Source organism: Pistacia vera, unplaced genomic scaffold, assembly GCF_008641045.1.
Source record: "Pistacia vera cultivar Batoury unplaced genomic scaffold, PisVer_v2 Contig184, whole genome shotgun sequence".
Lineage (NCBI taxonomy): Eukaryota > Viridiplantae > Streptophyta > Magnoliopsida > Sapindales > Anacardiaceae > Pistacia > Pistacia vera.
Genome location: NW_022195938.1, coordinates 991534 through 1009706, shown reverse-complemented (window position 1 = coordinate 1009706; position 18173 = coordinate 991534). Strand labels below are relative to the sequence as shown.

Below are 18173 nucleotides of genomic sequence, written 5' to 3'. Positions count from 1 at the left end.
CGTCCAGTCAGGCACTATACCTATTTTATGCCAATCGGGCTTTCCATGTCGAGCAGAGCCTGAATCTTCTCTGGGTTAGCTTCTATACCTGTTAGTTCACAAGGAAGCCTAGGAATTTCCTGGAGCTCACCCTGAAAGCACATTTCAATGGATTAAGCTTCATTTGACACTTTCTGAGGATGTCGAACATATCCCTCAAGTGCTCAATATAGCTTTCGGCGACCTTTGATTTGATGAGCATGCCATCGATGTATACTTCCATGGAATGACCAATTTGGTTGGCGAACATCTTGTTCACCAAGCATTGGTAGGTCACCCTTGTGTTTTTGAGGCCAAACAGCATAACAATGTAACAATAAATTCCACGGTCAGTAATGAATGAAGTATGCTCTTCATTGGGTTGGTACATCGGGATCTAGTTATATCTCGAGTACGCGTCTATAATGCTAAGTAGTGCATTTCTTGCTATCGCATCTACTAGTTGGTTGATCCATGGTAGCGGAAAGCTGTCTTTCGGACATGCTTTGTTTAGATCCGTGAAGTCGACGTAAGTTCGCTACTTGTCATTCGGCTTTTTGACTAGGAATGGGTTGGCGAGCCAGTCCGGGTATGTGACTTCCCTGATGAAGTTGATTTCCAGGAGTTTGTCAACTTTCATCCTTGAGCGCTTGAGAGCGCTCTGCATCCATGGCCCTTCTTTTCTGTCTTATGGGTTGAGCCTGTGGGTCAAGGTTCAACCTATGACACATCACCTCGGGGCTGATCCCAACCATATCCATGTGCACTCATGCAAATACGTCGAGTTTCTTCTTTAAGAACCCAACCAGATTATCGACCATCTCTCTAGTCAAGCTACTGTCGATCTTTAGCACGCGACTTGGATCATCCTTGCTAACATTTATTTCTAACAGCTCTTCGGTTGGTCCCGTCACGGGCTCTTCTTTGTGGATGCAAGGATCTATAATGTCCTCTAGCAGTTCAAGGTTCAGCTTGGATTCTACGATGATCATTGTCTTTGGGTGTGGCCATTTATATGCGGCGTTTATAGCCCGATTATAACATTCTCGAGATTCTTTGATATGGCTTCTGATCGTCGCGACTCTATCGGAAGTTGGAAATCTCATTGCTTGGCAACGCACCGATGTGATCGCGCTTAAATCATCTAGGATTGGACTTCCAAGGATGACGTTATACGTGGTCGGGCAGTCCACCACTAGGAATTTGGCCATCACAGTTCTGGTTCCTTTATATGAATTTCATTCCTCGGAAGGCTCCTAAGAAAATGATTTTTGTCGCGCTCCCATAGTCGACCATAACCCTTAATACCCTTTCATTGTCAATCCTGGCCACGATTGCAATCGCGTCATGATTATGATGAGGGAATGTTTTGCACTCATCAATTGTGAACCCCACTATCTGGCTTTCCTATTTGGGCCACTTGGGCAGCTTCTGTTCTCAACTCATTATTCGGGAACTGAGTCCGTTCTGGCTTCCTGAGCGTATTGTTCATGAGCTCATCTCGAGCTTCCCGCTATATTCGATCCTCCGTAGATTATATTCACGAAGACCTCGTTGGGGTTTGGCAAAGCATGTTGAGCTGGGGTCTGTACCTGACTCGGGACCTGATAACTTTGCTCGCCAGGATTCTCTCAAGCTGGTTCTGCCTTAACAAATTCTTTCAAATGACCTCTTCTTATCAAGTCCTCGATGGCATCCTTCAAGCTCAACAATCATTCGTGTTGTGCCCGACATCCTTGTGATATCGACAATATTTTTGTCGATCTCTTCTGTCTGGTGCCCCCCTCATCCTTTCTAGAGCAGGCAACCTCTTTGCCTCTCGAGACACTTCATAGATGTGGGCGATGTCTTGAGTGAGGGGGGTGTACTTTGCATACTGCGGAAAAGGTTACCTATCTCCGCGGTTATCTAGTCTCTGTTTCTTTTGAAATCTATTACAATCCATGTCGCTGTGGTTTTGGCCCCCATGCTTATCAGAAGGGCGATCTTGTCTTCTGTTCGAGGCCCCCTAGAGCTTCTGGCTAGTACCGCTAACGAGCTCTCTACTCACTGGTATTTCGAGGCCATCTGGTAGAATTTGGCCAAGCTCACATGATCTTCACTCTGGAGTTCTTTCGCCAGCTCCGTGTTATGTCTGATCACGGCGATCAGTAAAGTCCTGATGGATACTTCGGGGCATCAACGACCTTTGCCTTCTCGTTCTGAAACCTTGTTAAATACGAGGTCAATGATTCATCTCACTTTTGCGGATGTTGCTTAAGTAGCTGAGCGGCATTGCCAATTGTCTCCTCACCTAAAATTGCTGTAAGTACAGTACAGAGAATTGTTGCCAAGAGTTGATGGAGTTCGCCTTAAGCCGTTTGTACCACCTCTTGGCATCTCCAACTAATGTGACTGCGAAGCACCGACATTTTGCTAAGTCACTGACCTGGTGTAGCTCCATCAAGTCATTAAAGTTATCGAGGTGATCCCTAGGGTCTCCTCTTTCGTCGAACTTTCTCTCTAGTGCCTTGAACCTTTATGGGAGCGGGACTTGGCGAACTTCCTCCGTAAAGAGGGAACTTACTACCTTCTCCACCAGATTGTTTTACCGAGCTTTTAGATTGTCGAGCATCCTTTGCATGCGATCTAAGTCTTCATTTTGGTTGCCCTGGTTGGGTATGTTAAGCTATACCTCCAGCAAATGAGTTCGCAAGTCTGTTGCTTGTGAAGCTCCTCCGGCATACGCGTTGATGCGTGAGGTCTAGTCATGATGGTTAGGTTGGTAGGTGTTATCATGCTCGTCAGTGCATTGTTCGCGACTTCAGTTATAACCAGAACATCGGTCATTGCCAGATTGACGCAAATGGCTCACGAAGATCTTGTCTTGGGCGTGGGTTAAAACTGGCAAGTTAACGCTGGGGATACCGCCGAGATTCTTGGTTATGTTTGTCGCCTTCGTTTGCCCTCAGCGGCTGCTTCCTTGGTCGCCTCCTAGGGTTTGTTTGTCCACGGGACTCACGCTAGTGCATGAAGTGCTGCCTGCAAGGTTGGAGGCGTTGATTGCCCCTCGGCGGCGACGAAGCGAACTGTCAACCTGCAAAATTCATACCTGTTGGGGTGGCATTGGCGAAGCGCAGTTGGTCAAGGTTCTGGACAATAGGTTGTTGGTTCCTCAGCTCAGCCGCGTTCTGTTGCACCACTTGCGTAACCATTGTTCTGATCATCTCCATCAGCTGGTTGTTCTTGGGATTTGATGTCCCTACCCCCTGGTTGTTTGCGGTGTGCTGGGCTGGTGGCATAGGTGGTCGACATCCAATGTTCTCCTGTTTCACCTCCTAATGGGTGATTTCCGCGTTCTCGTGATTTCCAGTGTTAGTTTTCGATCTGGTGAACACCATTTTGGTCTTAGGATAGGTAAATTGCAGTGAACGTTCGTCGGAATTTTTGAAATATTGGTCGAGCCTTGCTTCTAGTGCCAAAATGTTGATACAGAATTCTACACCAATCAGCGTGATCTAATCGACCTTGCCGGGATCGAAACCGATGTGTGCATGATTAGTGAAAATCAGAAATGAATATGAATGAAATGAATTAAAAGTGAAGAGATTTTTAAAGTGGTTCGGCAAGGTTAACAGCCTACGTCCACTGTGTTTTTTTATTTGCTGTGAGAGCTTACAATGCAATTCTTATCTGAAATTCGTAACCCCTTCCTCATTGTTTGAGGGGGTTTTTATACAAGATTTGTGTAAAGAGAATAGTGAAACTAAGGGGATTACAATGGATCTGGATTGCAATTCCGGTATGCTCACGATTGGGTGCTATGATTGTGCAGTAATCGGTGTTCATCGAGTCTCATCTCTGGCGCTAGCTAATGGGTTTGGCCTCGATTTACTTCACAAAGCTCTTGTCGTTTCCTTCCCTTACCGGTTAAAGAAAAATCCTAAATTCCTTTCACTTTGGGCCTAGTAGGTTAGCCGAAATTGTTCACTTTGATCTACACCCGCAATGTTTGTTTTTACACTTCATGAAAGTGTAAAAACAAATAATAGGTTATTACCGTTAGTTTTTGGATTGTCAAATAATAACTGGAATTATAAATCACAAAATTAATGATAACTCCCCAACTAATAACAAATAAATAAAAATCCATAATAGGTTAATCCAAAATATAGAACAAATTAAACTGATCTTCAAAGTTAATCAACCATATAAAGAAGCAGAGAGACGTGGAGTAATGAGGACTTGAAGTGGAGCTGCTTTCTCCAGAGTCAATGCTAAGCCTTCGCCCATGTCAACGGCTTCATCCAATGGGGTTGCAAAATCAAAGCTATGCAGCAAAGCAGCAAGTGTAAGTTGCATAACTTGTTGGGCAAATGACACTCCCGGGCACATTCTTCTGCCACTACCGAATGGTAGAAGTTCAAAATTCTGGCCTCTAACATCAACCTCCTTGTGGGTCGTAAGAAATCTTTCTGGCTGAAACTTGCAGGGGTCCTTCCAAACATGAGGATCACGATGAATCTTCCAGAGATTTAAAAAAAGACGCGTGCCTGCTGGGACATGGTAGTCTTGAACTTTGCAGTCTTCCATAGACTCGTGTGGAATGGCGAGTGGTGCAGCAGGGTATAAACGCATTGTTTCCTTGAGGATGGTTTGGAGGTAAATCAGGTTTTTCATGTCTGACTCGTTTACTTGCCTTCCCGTACCAATCTGGACATCTAATTCATTTTGCGCCTTCTTCAGGACATGGCGATTGTTAAGAAGTAAAGAGAGAGCCCAAGTCAATGTAATTGCTGTGGTGTCCGAGGCTGCTAATATGAGAGCCTGCAAAATGATACAGATTATATAGAGCATATATTTTTAAAGTTTGAATGAAATGATAAGGTTTTACAATTATGTATACGTACTAGGTTAAAGCCTAAACTGGACTTGAAATATGGCCAAATGCGTAATTCGACACCATATGCTCCTTGTTGTTTATAGATCAATGGAATAGTAACATTAAGCATTGAGGTGTTGTTTATTTAATGAAGTTTTATAACCGAGATAAAGTACTATTTCTCTGCAAAGAAAACTTTTATTGATGTGTTACTAGAGGCATACCAGGCATGTAGCTTTAATGACGGTATCAACATCACGATCAGGAAACTCATTTGGATCATCCAAAAGGAATAACATCACGTCCATGAAGTCTTCCTCTTCCTTCATCTCGCTGGAAACTCTCTTGCTCTTGTGCTCTTCCAACCATCCTTGAACAACAATGTCTAACTTTTTTGCCGATTTCTTCATTAATATTTCGATTCCCCCTATGTCCAACCACCTCAGAAATGGTAGAGCATCTGACACCACGAACTTACCACTCAATTCAAAAAAGTTCGTTAATTCCTCTTTCCATTTGTCATTACTCTCATCACCCTCTTGCAAACTAATTCTCTTTCCCACAATTATCCTTAAAATCACCTTAAGGGTACGTCCCCAAACCTTCTTTTCATGTCCACCAAAACCCTATCCGAGCTACCACTTTTCTGAACCCATAGCTCATATAACTCTTTTAACGAAGCTTTCACCTCAGATTGTCGTACATGTTTTAGCCTCTCAAGCCGATGGTTGGAGAGAAGCTCTAGTGTTGCTATCTTGCGTACTTGACGCCAGTAGGAGCCATATGGGCTAAAGCCTATCATGGAAAAGTTGTAGCCAAGAAGCTCCAAAGCGATTGTTCTTGGACGATTAGCAAAGACTTTGTCATTGGTAGTGAGACAGTCTTTAGCAATCTCCCAACTGCTTACCACTAAAATTTGATGAACCCCCATCATCATACTGAAGATTGGTCCGTACTTGTCAGCCATTTTTCCTAACACCATGAAAGTTGGTTTTGGGCCTCCTAAGAGGTGTAGATGACCAATAACAGGCCACGCTCCATCCGCTTCCGGCGCTGCTCTCTTCTTGCTTCTGTTCCTTTGTACGATTAATCTTGATATCAATAAGAAAGTGTAGAGGAAGACCGCAAAAATTGCAGCGACCGCAATGGGTTTTGGTAAAAATTCCATTGATGCTGGGTGTACCTTCGCTGCAAATTACTTCCTTTATGAGGACAAGTACTTACATATTGATGTACAGACACTTTCCGAGGTGTAATAATTAACTTGCCGTTTGTGCCTTGTGGATCAGTAATAGTTGATGATCTATTCAGCAAAATGGAACGTTTGAGTCTAAGAGCACTCGATATATGAAATTATTAAGTCCAACAAAGATTATTACATTCTTGTCAATTTTGGCTGCCATCTTATCTTCTAAATCGTTCATTCTGGTTGGCTATTTCCTTTTTTGTTTTTTGTTAAATTTTTCAAACGGGGTTTAAAGAATATCTGATTTATTGATATTTTAGTGAAGTTGATGGGGACGGGCCAACAGGGATAGGCTATATGGACCCTAATGCGGTGCGTCTTCTTATTCTCTGTGCCGTGCGTTTTTAGCGAATGAAAAAGAAACCCTTCATCAAATTTTTGTGCATTTGAAAGAGCTGCTTCTGCTATTTGTTTTGTTAGTTTAAAAGTACTAAGCAATCAATTTTTAAAATGTTGGAATACCAATCTGTTAATCAATTTAAAATATTGATGGATTTACTGGAAATTGATTAATTTTTAAAAGAGACATGGGTGGATTGAGTTTTATGTCAAGACTTGAATTCCTTTGAAACAAACAAATAGACGGTCAGACAAAAATTGGTGACCGGAAAGCATCTAAACTTACGTGGAACGGCAAATGACAAGAGAGGACGGGTTGAATTCCTGGAATATATTAGTATTTAATATTTGAATTAAGTGCTTACATGTCATTATCTCTAGTTAATTCAACCCATGTGCCCAGAGAAATCCTTCAATTTGCTTGTAGTATTAAGTTTTATGGTTTGGTTTCCTCCTGCGGCTCAAATTAACCCATATCCACTATAATCTTTATGGTGAGTGTCATATGCATGATCGTTGAAGAAACACATCATTGATCAATAAAAAATATAAAAGAGTATACATCAATTATCACTGAATTAAATCAATTTAAGCATATAAAGAAGGAGAAAGTCGTGGAGTGAGAAGAAGTTCAAGTGGAGCGATTTTAACAAGAGTCATTCCTATCCCTTCTTTCATGTCAACAGGTTCATCAAACGGGGTTGAAAATTCAAACCCATGCAGCAAAGAAGCAAGTGTAAGTTGCATAACTTGAAGGCCAAACGACACTCCAGGGCACATTCTTCTGCCGCTACTAAACGGCATGTATTCAAAACTCTGGCCCCTCACATCAAAATCCTTATGGGTCGTAAGAAATCTTTCTGGCTGAAACTTACAAGGGTCCAACCAAACACGAGGATCACGATGAATCTTCCAAAGATTAATAAAGAGCCGTGTGCCCGCCGGTACATGGTACTCAAGAACGGTGCAATCTTCCGTAGATTCATGTGGAAGTGCAAGTGGACCAGCAGGGTATAGACGCATGGTTTCCTTCAGGATGGCCTGGAGATAAGTTAAATTTTTTATGTCTGACTCTCTCACTTGCCTTTCTTTTCCAATCTGAATGTCTAATTCATTCTGGGCTTTCTTTAGGACATCAGGGTTGTTGAGAAGTAAAGAGAGAGCCCACGTCAATGTAACTGTTGAAGTGTCTGCGGCCGCCAATATGAGAGCCTGCAAAGTTGGTAGAGGGGAAAATTGGCAGATAATGTTAAAACTTATATAATTCTCTATTAATTCTCTCTCTCCTATGTGTCATCATTTGTTCTTCTTAGCCTTAATCTTAATTAATTTTATGTTCTGTGCGTTGCCAATTTTTGAACTTTTTCAAATGTACAAGCCTTGTCATTTGTCAAAAGAAAGTTTGACGTATGATATATATATATATATATATATATTTGGCATTAAAACCAAGATATGATACGTATGATAATACATTAATACTACTAAAGTCTGATGTTATTAATAGCAGATCCAGAAATAGAAGAAGAAACCAAAATTAACTAATAGAGGCGTACCAGACATGTAGCTTTGTTGACAGTATCAGCATCACGACCTGGAAACAACTCTGGATCATCCAGAATGGACATCATCACATCCATGAAGTCTTCTTGATGTCCCTTCACTTTTCTCTTGTGCTCTTCTAGCCATTCTTGAATAACAATGTCTAATTCTTTTGCTGTCTTCTTCATTGACTTCTTGTCTCCTCCTATATCCAACCACTTCAGATATGGTAACGCATCTGACACAACAAACTTACCACTCAAGGCGAAAAAGTTGGTTAATTCCTCTTTCCATCTATTACTCTCTTTACCCTCTCGCAAACTGCATCGCTCTCCAACCAATATTCTCAAAATCACGTTAAGGGTTACGTCTCCGAACCATCTTTTCATATCCACCAACACCTTATTCCCACTACCATATTTCTTCTCAACCCATACCTCATATAACTCTTTTAAAGAAGTTTTCACCTCGGATTCTCGTACATTTCTAAGTTTCTCAAGCCGGTGGGTTGAGAGAAGCTCAAGTGTCGCAATCTTGCGAATCTGGCGCCAATAGGGGCCATATGGGCTGAAACCAAACATGGAAAAATTGTAAGTTAACAGCTCGGAGGCCATTGTTTTTGGACGATTGGCAAAGACTTTATCATGGGTAGTGAGACATTCTTTAGCAATCTCCCAATTACTCACCACTAAAGCTCGATACACGCCCATCTTGATAGTGAAGATTGGTCCATACTTATCAGCCATGTCGGCTAACACTCTGTGAGGCGGTTGTGGACCTCCTAAGAGATGTAGATGGCCAAGCACAGGCCACGCTCCACCAGCCTCTGGTGCTCCTTTCTTCTTGCTTCCTTTTCTTATGAAATTTCTTGATATCCATAACAAACAGTAGAGAACGATTGAAAAGCCCAAAATTGCGGTGGTAGAAGTTATTTGGAATGAAAGAAAAAAGTCCATTGCTGCTAGGACTCGCTGGAAAGCAGTGAAAGAGGAGTTCTGCTTAGCACAAGGCCTATAAATAGTAACAACTTGACATTATTTTAAGACGCTGAGCGCATGCCACTGAAATTATTAAATCTGTTGATGGTTGACGGCTCACGTGTGAAGTGTTAAGGGACTTAAAAATTATTTATGATATAAAACATGAAATGAAAAAATAAATAAAAATCAATTTTTAAAATAGTTCGGATGATTAAACGTGAATTTTATGTCAATTATTATTATATTAATAAATGGATCTATTCAAATAGTGTGGTGAATTGAGTTATAATTCAGAGGGAATACAGAGAAAGAGGAAGAGAAAAAGTGTGTATATATTTTTAGAATAAGATAAATCAATCTGATAGATGAGGGAAGAGTTTTCTTAAATAATAGGAGAATTCAAGATCATAATTATAAATTTATAAGTCGATAAGTGTCATATACATCCTTTCTTAAATCTCATTAATTATCTGTAGAGAAATATCCTCGAATTATGAACAAGTGGATGATCTCTGACCACTCCTAAACATGAGATTCACCTACAACATTTGATAATAACCATATTTTTTCTGCTACTACGCGACGCGACAAACAACTGAGTAATACAAAACTTAATTAGTTGTTGCTGATGAGAGGTCACGTCAATCTTAACTTTTCAGGCATAATAAAATGCAAGAAAGATTATTACATTCTGGTCACGTTTGGCTGCCATCCTTATCTTCTAGATCGTTCATCCTGGTTGGCTATTTCCTTTTTTGTTAAATTTTTCTAACGGGTTTCAAGAATATCTGATTTATTGATATTTTAGTGACGGGGATGGGGACGGGGATGGGCTATATAGACCCTAATGCGGTGCGTCTTCTTATTTTCCGTGCCGTGCGTCTTTTAGCCAATGAAAAAGAAACCCTGAATCAAATTTGTGTGCTCTTGAAAGAGCTGCTTCTGCTATTTGTTTTGTTAGTTTAAAAATCCTGAGCAATCAATTTTTAAAATATTGATGGATTTACTGGAAATTGATTAATTTTTAAAAGAGACATGGGTGGATTGAGTTTTATGTCAAGACTTGAATTCCTTTGAAATAAACAAATAGACAGTCAGACAAAAATTGGTGCCCGGAAAGCATCTAAACCAAGCACAGGACACGCTCCACCAGCCTCTGGTGCTCCTTTCTTCTTGCTTCCTTTTCTTATGAAATTTCTTGATATCCATAACAAACAGTAGAGAACGATTGAAAAGCCCAAAATTGTGGTGGTAGAAGTTGTTTGGAATGAAAGAAAAAAGTCCCTAGGACTCGCTGGGAAGCAGCGAAAGAGTTCTGCTTAGATCAAGGCCTATAAACAGTAACATCTAGACATTGTTTTAAGTCTTTTTTCTTTACTTTTTTTTTTTTAATCGGAGTGTCCGGATACATCTCAACTAATCCCCACTTTCATTAAATTGCGTGCCAATCTTGTCAGAGTGCTGAAATTGGAACAGAAAATAGGGAGACAAGTCTCAAAACTGCAACATGTCAATATGCTTTAGTGCCACGTTATGAATCTATTCATATCGATTCTTTATTGGTGTAAAGATCTAATTTAAATAATAAATAGTTGATTTGAAATGTTAAATAATATATAACAACTTTTATTGAAAAATGTATATAATTTTGTTATTGTTCTACACTCTCCAGTAATATTTTTTGATCAATTTAATATTATTATAGTTCAACTAATCAATACCAGTGACCACATTGAACTCTTTACTAATAACAGAGTGGGAAGAGACTTGTGGTTGACTTAATTACTTCAACCCATCAAATTGATTTTACAGGATAGGAATTTTGGGCATTTATGAAATCTAGATCCAATATATAAATTAACTGATCCAAATCTCTGGATTGAAGATCACCATCTCTGCAATATTTTTGTGGGGACGGTGGGTTTTATATCTGTTTCATATAAAGCATGTTATTATTGTATAGCAGTCTAGGCCGTAAGATCTGTGGCGTCTGCTGTGGCTTGTTTGGACCATGAGTTGGCTTTCTGTAAATTAAGTCAACAGTGATGGTTTCTTCGATAAACAAATAGACGATGTCAAACAAGATGGATATTTCTTGTATATTTTATCGTTTGAAGGACCCGTTAACTTCATCTTCCTAAATAATTTATTTTAGATCTGAACACGGTTTCATAATTACCCTGATAAAGAGTCAACCTTAGCGGTCTTGCCTCTCAAAAAATGGATGCTAGCTGCCACGACCAGCTTCGTTTTGAATAGGACTTCTTAATGCCAATGTTTATCATCAGATTTCTTTGCACCTGCCAAGGCGGTCACAACTAGACCACTCTGTTTCAGTTGGTTCGGGAAGAAAGAAATAGGAGGAATAGAAGCTTATTCCAATACAAAAACAGGGTACCGGATTATTCCCTTCATAGCAAATATCGTGTCTCATTCATACAAAGCGTTTACATATTAATTCATGGAGTGCTTTATACTTAAGTGGTGCTGCCTTGATGTTCGTCAATCCTGGGGTTCCAGTCATGTCAACAGGTGCACCAAGATAATGTTTTCCAGCCACCATTCTTACAACCACATTAAGTGTCATGTCTTCTAACCACTTTTTAAGATCAACAAACACAGGGAAAGAACTGTTCTTAACCCATAAACTGTATAACTGCCTTATGCTCATGTCAACTTCAGAAAGCCGAACATGCTGGAGCATCTCAAACCGACGGTCTGAAAGAAGTTCAGGTGTTGCAATTTTTCGCATCTCACGCCAAAAAGGGCTGTAAGGTGCAAATCCAAACACAGCACAGTCGTAACCAATAGCCTTTGCTGCCACTGTTGTAGGACGTGAAGCTACCGCCCTGTCATTAGTTGTGAAGCATTCCTTAAATACTTACCAACTACTAGCAACAGAGGCACATCGACTACGGAGGCGGACGTTGAATGTAGGCCCATACTTACCAGCCATGTTGCTCGAAACTCTACGAGGCGGTTTTGGGCTACTAAGAAGGTGTAGATGACCAATCAAAGGCCATGCCCCACCTGCTTCTGGCGCTGCTTTCTTCTTGCTTGTATTTCTCAGCACATTTCTTGCTATCATCAATAACAGAAAGTAGAGAAGGACGGCCAAAATTGCAGCAATAGCTGTTATATGTTATGAAAGAAGAAAGTCCATGCTATTTAAGTAGAGAGTCGCACCAAAGTTTACATAAGGATTCAGGAAGAAAAAACTAATTTAGAAACTTGTACAAAGGGGTCTCTTCATCTCCATTCATAGACAAGTTGAACTTAAATGAATACGAATTAATTAAACGACAGAAAATTTGTCATATATATGTGTGAAAATCAAGTAATATGTAGAGATGGTTAAAACTTGTAAAATTATGATGTTTGTATTATGGTATTGGTAGCTTTAAGAAGATTCTAATATTAAAGTTCATGCTTATCTTTCAAACTTAATCAAATCTATTAGTTTCAACCACGATCCTCATATTAACATAAATGTTTCATTTGTCATAACAATGTCAACATTGTTGAATATACACACCAAGCTGGAAATGGTTTATTTGAAGTTATTAGTTATTACATTGACCATTAGAATGAAGCTTGAAATTTTATATTAATTAAATTGGATTCTATGATTCTCCCCTAACAAGCAACTTTATTAAAACACTCTGGTTATATTTTATTCTCACCAAAAGATAAAGTTGTATCCATTTTTACACTCTGTCAAATTATTTATAATAATAATCATGGAAGTTAATCTAACCATATAAGGAAGAAGATAGCTAGGGCCTCGGGATGGAATGAAGACTTCAAGTAGAGCTGTTTTATCCATAATCAATCCTAACTCTTCGCTCATGTCGACAGCTTCATTTGGAGTTGCAACAAATCAAATCTATGTCGGTGGCTCGAGGCCATACTTTTTAACGTCACTAAAATGCAAGGTAGCTGCCACTAGCTGCACCTTCGTTTTGAATAGGACTTCTTAATGTCTATGCTTATCACCAAATTTCTACCAAAAGTCAGTAATGGGTACGAACAAGAAAGATTGTTTCAATATGCCGATTTAGGATCCACAAGGGTTTATTTTGAAGTTAAGAGAACTTTTGAAAAGGAAAAGTTAAACCTGCCAAACCGTTCATAACTTAACTACTCTGTTTCAGTTGGATCGGGAAGATAGAAATGGGATGAAAAGAAGATGGTCTTTTCTTATGAATGCATATATATATTGGAAGAACGAGAAAGTAAATGTTGCAATACAACTTTACAGGCGCGGTCCAAGAGGTCGACACGAGGCAAACTCCCGTAGAGCAAAACAATTACAGAAACAGGGTACTCCATTATTCTCTTCATAGCAAATTTCATGTCTCATTCATACAAAACTTTACATATCAATTCATGAAGTGCTTTATACTCAATCAGACAATATTTATCCATAGAGATGATGTGACAAGCGAGGTTTTACAAGAATTTCAAGTGGTGTTGCTCTGATGTTCGTCATTCCAGGGGTTCCAGTCATGTCGACAGGTGCACTTGAAGGAGTTGTAATGTCAAATGCATGTAGCAAACTAGCCAGCGCCAAATGTGTCATTTGTAAGCCAAATAATATTCCAGGGCATGCTCTTCTACCACCGCCAAATGGGATGAGCTCAAAATGTTGACCGTTAACATCAATATCCTTGTGAGTAGTTAGAAATCTCTCAGGCTTGAACTCTAATGGATCAGACCATACCTGTAGGTCTGTTTGAATCTTCCAAATGTTAAGCAGTAGCCGGGTGCCTTTGGGGACATAATAGCCGCTTATGGTGCAATCTTTAGTGAATTCGCGTCCTCCTCCAAGCGGTCCAGCTGGGTATAATCTTAGCGTCTCCTTCACTACGGCTTGGAGATAGACCAACTTATCAACATCTGATTCACTCAATAGCCTCTCCTTGCCAACCACACTGTCTAATTCTTCCTGAACTTTATCCAGTGCATGGTGATTGTTCAGCAATAGCGAGAGTGCCCATGTCAGGTTAACAGTAGTGGTGTCAGTCGCCCCTACAATTATAGTCTACAAAGTACACATCTTTGTGATAACACATAAAGGAACTAATTAAGGCACACAGTAATTTACCATTTATCAGTTTTCATATCATATTAAGCCTAATAGTTTATAATACTTGATGATGCAGCTTCTCACATTAATTTTCACAAATAGGCTAATAGAAGAGTAAATATAAATTTAGTCGAGGAAAGATACAAAAGCTGGCTAATGTCTTGGCCTCTATCCGTGACATATGAAAAAATGAAAATTCAAAGATGTGATGGAAGAAGAGAAGTACCAAGCATGTGGCTTTGATGACTGTATCAATATCGAATCCGGAAAGGTCAATATCAATAAGAACAGACAGCAGCATGTCTATGAAGTCTTGCTCTTCCTTAGCAGCCACCTCACCAGCTTCTTTCTTCCTGCGATGCTCCTCTAACCATTCCTCAACAAGACTGTCCAGTTCTTTGAAGGTTTTCTTCATGGCCTTCTCATATCCACCAATATCAAGCCATCCAAGAAAAGGTAAAGCGTCTCTCACCACAAAAAGGCCAGCCAAATCAAAGAATTCCCTCATCGCCTTCCTGCAACGCCTCACTTCTTTCTCATCTGTTGCTGCATCAGCACCAAAATACCTCTTACCAGCAACCATCCTCAGAATAACATTCAAATTCAGGTCCCCAAACCATTGCTTCGTCTCTACCAAAACATGGCTTGATTCATTCCTTGCCTTGGTCCAAAACTTGTAGATCTCTTTCAATGCATGTTCTACTTCAGTGGCTCGAACATGTTTAAGTAAATCAAGCCTACGGTTTGATAGTAGTTCTACAGCCGTTATTTTGCGCATTTCACGCCAGTATGCACCATAAGGACTGAACCCGAAATTTGCATAGTTATGGCCCAAGAGTTTTCCAGTTGTGAGTTTTGGGCGGGAGGATACGTCCACATCATACGTGGTGAATAATTCCTTAGCTACCTCCCAGCTACTGACCACCAAAGCTGGGTACACGCCAACCCGAATGCAGAAGACTGGTCCATACTTGTCCGCTAAGGCTCCCAACGTAAAGTGAGGAAGTTGGGATCCTGCTAAGACGGGAAGATGGCCGATTACTGGCCATTTGCCAGCAGCTTCCGGTGCTTTTGGGCCCTTGGTAGAATTGGAGTTGGATCTCCTCAGCAAATAACAGGAAAAGATCAGAAGTGTGACAAAGACTCCGATTATGGTGGTGTTCAGGTACGCAAGAAGGAAATTCATGGTAGATTAGAGTATTTGGAAGAGAAATTATGTGTAAATACACTATACTTTCCCACTAAGCTGTTTATAGTTTTATCAAAGTTGTGAAATATCAACTTTCGTGGAATGATTCATAACATTTGACTCATTTAATTTGATCCGCAATCAAAGCTAGCGACTGCAATTAGTATAATAATATATAGGGGAGAATCTTATAATAATCAATAATTTAAATCTTATTTAATGTTACTGGTATTTATATGCTATGGTAATGTGATTGAAAAGTTAAATATTTTTTACTAAAGGATGTCTTTAGTTATCATCTGCTTTGGAGGTATTATTTGCCATATGNTCTCTCTCTCTCCCTATTGTATTTCTTAAGCTATAAATCAGTTCGCTGAACGCGATCTGACTTCACTCATTAATACAATATCAGTAGACGTAGGATTCGCTTGTTTGAGCATCCAAACCATTTTAAACATTGTTCTTCATCCCTTACTCAGTCAAGCACCCCCTTTACCACGTGTGACTTCTGAGTCCACTCAGCATTTCTCACGTGCGAATAATTGGTGTCAAAATCACGCATCAACCTTGAAGATTCTAGGACCGACTTGAATGAAAAATATAAAACAGAAAAGTATTTGGGAGAAACGAAATACAGAGCTAAAGAATTAAGAAACCAGAAAACTATTTATTAATTGACTAACTGTTCAGATAAAAGAATGCTGCACTTATATAACAGCTACAAGACGAACCAAAAACGTCACCGTATGACAGTCAAGTATTAAACTTTTACAAAACAGTCCTTGAGCTTTGATCTTTTACATAAACACCCTTCTCAGTCACTTCTATACTCAATATTCTCCCTTAAACCAAAATACTTGATATTGATACAGTACTTGAACAACACTATCTGACACCATCATTCTCCCTTATATCAACATTCCCCCGTAAACTAGACATTCTTTAGCATTATTCTACTACCAAGTTCAGCCTTACTTTGCAGCAGCCTTTAATAGTCACCTATTTTGTTTATTCTACATTTTCACCAGTTTGGTAATTTAACAGTAAAATAAACTTTCAAACTGAACTTTAACCATCAGAATTGAGAGTCAAAATACGGCTCTGCTCAACAGTCAATTACTTCTACTTTTACTCTGCATATTTACAATTTCTTGCAATTTCTTCAAATCTGCATATTTGCTTCTTATTCTGCATATTTGCATGAATTTTTCCAGCACAGTTAGGCCAACTACTCAACACACTTCAAATCTACATGTTTGCTTTTTATTCTACATATTTGCATGAATTTTTCAAGCACAGTCAGGCCAACTACTCAACACACTTCAAATCCCAACTCATCATACTTCAGACTACCAACATCTCAACTCATTTTCCAGCAAAATCTAACTAACTACTTAACACATTTCAAATCCCAACTTATCATACTTTAGACTACCAACATCTCAACTCATTTTCGAGCATAATTAAACCACCAACTCAACACATTGCAAACCAACTTATCATACTTCAGATTACCAACATCTCAACTCATTTTCCAGCAGAATTAAATCACCAACTCAACACATTGCAAACCAACTTATCATACTTCAGATTACCAACATCTCAACTCATTTTCCAGCAGAATTAAATCACCAAATCATCACATTCCAAACCAACAACTCATCACATTTCAGACTACCAACATTTTCTACACATTCTCCAGCAGAAAAATTTTCCAGCACCAAAAACACCAACAATTCAACACATTTTAGACCAACAACTCATCACATTTTAGTCTACCAACATTTCAACATATGAATTTTCCACCAATCAGAACGAGGACACATTCATCCATTACTCATGTTGACTATTACTAGCACACTTAACAGTTTCATTAGCAGGAAGTCCAGATGTTACAGTAAGCTTGTCTCGCAGCATGATAAACCTAGTGTTAGGAAGAGCTTTTGTTAACAGATTAGCAATTTGATATTCAGAGGCAATGTACTGAACATTTAACAGCTTCCTAGTCACCAAATCTCTAACAAAATGAACATCTATTTCTATGTGCTTTGTGCGGGCATGAAAGACAGGGTTGGAAGAGAGTGCTCCAGCACTCATGTTGTCACACCAAATGATTGGAGTGTGACTAATATGAATTCCCAACTCTGAGAATAAATGTTGAATCCAGACCAGCTCCGTAGCTGCCTGACTAATTGACCTATATTCAGCCTCTGTGGATGACAATGCAACTACTTTTTGTTTCCGAGAGGACCATTGAACCAGATTACCACCTAGGAAAACACTATAGCCACTGGTTGATCTCCTGTCAGTTTCATCCCCGGCCCAATCGGTGTAGTTTGTAACCCTAATTTCTGTGGAATAAATCCTCTAACGAATGGTGGTACATGTGATCCTTAGACTTAAGATCACCGAAGCGCCTTGTGCATCAATTGGTGTAGTTTGACACTAGTCCAACGTAATTTTATTCAGAGCTATCAGAACAATAATGATTGGCTACATCGAAAAGTGTATCAAGACTATGGTGGATTAACAAAGGATTCATCACTCCCAAGTACGGGATAAATTATCTCGCTGAGTAATTCGGTAGATGCAACGACATTAAATCTATGGTCATAGTGGGATTGGGTTATAACTCAATCCAATTTATTCTGGTCGTTGGTCAAAAAACCGAAGACCGAGATATCAAGGATATTCGAGGTTGACACTACTTCTATGCCTCGGCCTTGATGAGATAATGGATGATGAAAGGATTAGATTACACGGTAACAATATCGTTGATAGGCAAGCTGTTTCGCTGAATCTGAATCTATCGGGTGGCCATGATGCCTTGCTAGAGGCCAATCTTGGTCTATGTTTAATGAGATGATTGATTGGTGTCAATTGCGAGACTACTCACTGCGAATATGATA

General features: G+C 39.6%; 3 protein-coding genes across 3 annotated transcripts; all 3 read right to left on the bottom strand.

Annotated features, from left to right (window-relative positions):
- Window positions 1–4125: 4125 nt before the first annotated feature.
- Window positions 4126–6208, bottom strand: LOC116126834 (cytochrome P450 CYP82D47-like). Its single transcript, XM_031412505.1, is given in 3 exon segments — window positions 4126–4824; window positions 5104–5471; window positions 5474–6208. Coding segments are annotated over 3 exon segments (1566 nt in total). The 5' UTR covers window positions 6048–6208; the 3' UTR covers window positions 4126–4200.
- Window positions 6209–6996: 788 nt separating this feature from the next.
- Window positions 6997–9010, bottom strand: LOC116126859 (cytochrome P450 CYP82D47-like). The gene is made up of 2 exons (XM_031412536.1): window positions 8021–9010; window positions 6997–7676 (listed from the first exon to the last, which is right to left on the bottom strand). Exons 1-2 carry the CDS (start codon window positions 8960–8962, stop codon window positions 7053–7055), a joined length of 1566 nt encoding a protein of 521 aa, XP_031268396.1. The 5' UTR covers window positions 8963–9010; the 3' UTR covers window positions 6997–7052.
- A 4201-nt stretch (window positions 9011–13211) lies between these two features.
- LOC116126853 (cytochrome P450 CYP82D47-like) lies at window positions 13212–15396 on the bottom strand. The gene is made up of 2 exons (XM_031412532.1): window positions 14302–15396; window positions 13212–14030 (listed from the first exon to the last, which is right to left on the bottom strand). The coding sequence occupies exons 1-2, from the start codon at window positions 15259–15261 to the stop codon at window positions 13407–13409; spliced, it is 1584 nt and encodes a 527-aa protein (XP_031268392.1). The 5' UTR covers window positions 15262–15396; the 3' UTR covers window positions 13212–13406.
- Window positions 15397–18173: the final 2777 nt, after the last annotated feature.